Below are 4271 nucleotides of genomic sequence, written 5' to 3'. Positions count from 1 at the left end.
TTATTTCTTAGAAAATATCACAATTCTTTTGACTGAGTTATTGAAGGCTTGTTTGACTTGCTTGTTTCTCAAGGTGTAAATGACAGGGTTGAGCAGTGGGGCGATGGAAGTAGTGAGCACTGTCACACCCTTGTTAATAGCCACTGACTCCTTTGCTGAAGGTTTGATGTAGATGAAGATGCAGCTGCCATAGCTGATGGAGACCACAATCATGTGGGAAAGACAGGTGGAAAAGGCCTTTTTCCTCTGCTGAACAGAAGGGAATCTCAAAATGGTCTTGATGATATAAATGTAGGACAGTACCACACACACGAGTGTCATTAGAAGGGTCAGCACAGCGCAAATCATGACAGTCTGTTCCATGTACCAAGTATTTGAACAAGAAATTTTCAGGAGGGGAGCTGCATCGCAGATAAAATGATCAATGACATTAGAATCACAGAATTCCAGATTTAGGCCCAGACTCAGCGGGGGGATGATAATGAACAGACCAGCCACCCAACAGCAGAAGACAAGTCTCCTGCAGACTGTGCTGCTCATGATGGTCACATAGTGCAGGGGCTTGCAGATGGCCACGTAGCGGTCATAGGACATGGCCGCCAGGAGGAAAAATTCCGTTACACCGAAGAGGTCGGTAAAAAACACTTGGCTGACACAGGCATTGTAGGTCATGAGCTTGTCCCCTGTGGCTATGCTATACAGGTATCTGGGGATGCAAGCAGATGTGAACGAGATCTCCAAGAGGGAGAAATTTTGTAGGAAATAGTACATGGCTGTTTTAAGATGCGAATCGAGTAAGATGAGGGAGATGATAACCAGGTTCCCAGTTATGCTCAGCATGTAGGTGAGAAAGAAAAAGACAAAAATCAGAACCTGCAGCTGAAGGTCACTTGTCAGGCCCAGCAGAATGAATGTTGTTACAGTGCGGTTTCCCATTGCTGATTCTTGGCTTCAGTTATATCTGCATGTGACATTGAGACATCTTATTATAGATTATTTAAAAGTATGAAACCTATCATATTCAGCTTTAAAAATTATTTAAAAATATTTACAATTTAAATGCTACTTTGAAAAGGACTACTATTCACACCTATGGGTCTGTCATTTAATAGGAGCAAAATATCTTGACTTTCAAGAATTCTGTTTGATGTATTTGCTTGATGCTTTGTTCCCTAACGTATCAATATTAGTCAGATAACTTGGGCTCTCTATGCACTCTCTGTAGTCACTTGAAGTCTCTGTTCCAGCTCTATGATTAAAGAATTTTGTTTTCTATTTTTGTTTACTGCATACTTGTGTGTTTCTCTCCTGAACACCTCTAAACTCTATCATGCCTACACGTACACACACACACACACACACACACACACTCACATACACATTTTTTCAGCTCTTCTCCTGACACTGCCTCCTTCTATGGTTTTTCTGTCCCTAAGTAATCACGCATAATTCACAGTGGTGCAGAATATAAACTATCTTAATACACAATATACTTATATTTATGCACAGTATACATTTATACTTTTACAAAGTGCTCTGATAAACTTCAAAGATGGTATATTTCTCTGACCTTTTTATCTGTTTTTTTCTTCATCTCTTTTCACTTTCACCATATTTATATTTTTTATGTGTTTTCATTAATTCCTGTGTTTTGAACTATCATCTTACAGGTGATTATTACTAAACTAGAGGTCCGGTGCCCAGATTCGCATACCGGTAGGGGTCCCTCAGCCTGACCTGCGGGGATCAGGCCAAAACCAGCTCTTGGACATCCCCCGAGGGGTCCCAGATTATGAGAGAGTGCAGACCAGGCTGAGGGACCCCACCAGGGCAGTCGGGGCTGAAGAGGGACTGCATGAGGGCTCCAGTGCATGTCATGCTCATCTCTCTCAGTCCTGATCGGCTGGACCCCAGCAGCAAGCTAACCTAACAGTCAGAACATCTGTCCCCTGGTGGCCAGTGCGCATCATAGCGACTGGTTGAATGGTCAAACAAATGGTTGGACACTTAGCATATTAGGCTTTTATTATATAGGATCAGTATCTTTATTTTGTAATAGTCCTTCCTGATTTTCAGATGAACCTGACATATCTATTTGAACATTAAACATGGACTTCAAATCCATTGTCAAAAATAAAACTGATGATCTTCTCTATCCCTCTTCCTTCTCTTCCTGTTAATATTTCCTTTCAATAAAAGTAATGGACTATATTTATCAAGCCCATTTTATGTGACAGGTATTTTAGTAAACATTTCTCACAGAACATATGTTCTGTCTTCAGCTCACCTGAATAACTTCTATTCTTCCATTGGTTTTCAACTTCCTCTTAAATCCTCTGGGAAGTTTCCTGCAGGTCTGATAGCTGTTAGCTGTAATCCTTGTCACTGGGTTCCCATGGAAAACAATGCTTGCTACTATTTTAACACATAAGAAGGCATACTCATTTGTGGGGATATTAAATGTGTGTCTTTTTCACATACAACTAATGTAGTCCCAGATATGTTATCAACTGTTCAATGTTTCCAAATGAATTTGTCCAGGCATGTTTTCCAGACACTTACGAAGCTGTTTTTCTTTCGTTTGGACTTATAATTCAAAGTACTTTGATATTGATTTTGAGGCACATAATGCAATATACAGATGATGTATCATAGAATTGTACACTTAAAACCTATATAATTTTATTAACCAATGTAACTCCAAATCAGGTTATTTTAAAAAAAGCTCATTTTGTCCTGAACTGGCTAAGAAATTGAGGCTATGTTACCAGAATGTTCACTTTTTAAATCTTAAAAATGTGGAATTTTGATTAAATAATTATTGGATTCCAATTTTTTTTTCTATGTGAGAATCTGTTGCTGAATGTTTTCTTTTGCTTTCAAAGAGGATCAACTTTCCTGCTTTTGTTTATCACCTTCAGCGGATGAAGAGAGACTGTGTTCTCTGCTCTATCTTCCAGCAAAATTCTGTTGATGCAATTTCTGCATTGACAGCATCTATGTGGAAGACAATCAATCCAGAGGACATGGTCTGTTTTGATTCTGAGTTTGTGTTAATAACTTTTTCACAGATTGTTTTAAGGCATTGCCAATTACATTAGTAGGAGTCAAATATTTTTATTTTAAAATAAGTCTCCAGGTTAGAATTTCGCTACAACAGTGAATTATGAAGTTTTCTTTGGAGACCCCAATTTACTTGTATGTCGACTCACTTTATTGTGAATACTAATGTGTTGCTCTACTGATGTGAGACAGGGTCAGTTCTGATGATCTAGTAGAGAATATAGTTAAGGCCTCAGGGATACAGTACCAACATAAGGAAGAACTAAACTAGGCTAATGGTTTTCCTGATGGAACACACTAAGGGAACTGGAGATACATTCAGTGACTGAATTAGATCAAATTGAGATAGGAGAAAGATTTCTGCTGGCCATCTGCTATCTTTCTTTAACCCTCTTTCTAATCTCTCAGGCATCATCTTACTGAGTAATCTTTCAGCCCTGTCATTCTTTTGGGAATCAAAGAAGTATGACTACACAACTAGATGAATAGATACCTTAATTTTAAATGTGAGGTTGATGATATATATTTCTAGATAGATATCCAATTTTAATCCTTTTAAATGCTAATATATTTTTGTGCATAAAAATCTCTAAGTAAATGGCAAAGAAACTGCATTCTAAAAAAGTAAAATATGTTTGCTTCACTGATAGAGAAATTGTCATTCACATTTCCAATTTTAAAGCAAAAGATACATTACATTTTCTCAAGAAAAATGAAACTCACGGTAAAAACTACACAAAACTAAATGTAATTAAAATGGTAAATTTTATCGCACTTACTGTTATGACTGTCAATCATAGTTTCTGCTGGTTGTTGAAATACATGAACTCTTAAAACTCCTAAATTAAAAATGGTAGTTGGGGTGAAAATTTTTGTATGAACTTCTGGTCACTTTTGTTTACAAATCCACTGTTACAGTCACAGCAGCTTTAAGATGTATAGACCTCTTGGAAGTATCCATCTTTAACCACTTACATGTAAATACTGTTGTATTATTTTAACCCTCTTAAAAATATAAAAATATCAAATAATAATAATAACAACAATAATAATAATAATAATAATATGAGGTTTGTGGAATGTGAGGAACCTTCTCCAGTTTTAGGAAAGTTGCTATTATGGGCTCAGGGCTGTGAGCACACATTTACTATATTTAGTTTGGCATTGTACTTATTTGATAAAAGTTCAACTGAATGAATAAACACAGA

General features: G+C 37.0%; 1 protein-coding gene across 1 annotated transcript; it reads right to left on the bottom strand.

Annotated features, from left to right (window-relative positions):
* LOC102775220 (olfactory receptor 6C2-like) lies at positions 1-936 on the bottom strand. The gene has a single exon (XM_006777814.1). The coding sequence runs from the start codon at positions 934-936 to the stop codon at positions 1-3; it is 936 nt and encodes a 311-aa protein (XP_006777877.1).
* Positions 937-4271: the final 3335 nt, after the last annotated feature.

The sequence above is a fragment of the Myotis davidii genome, unplaced genomic scaffold (assembly GCF_000327345.1).
Source record: "Myotis davidii unplaced genomic scaffold, ASM32734v1 scaffold509, whole genome shotgun sequence".
Classification (NCBI taxonomy): Eukaryota; Metazoa; Chordata; class Mammalia; order Chiroptera; family Vespertilionidae; genus Myotis; species Myotis davidii.
The sequence above is the reverse complement of the archived record's forward strand: the minus strand, read 5'-3'. Positions and strand labels throughout refer to the sequence as shown.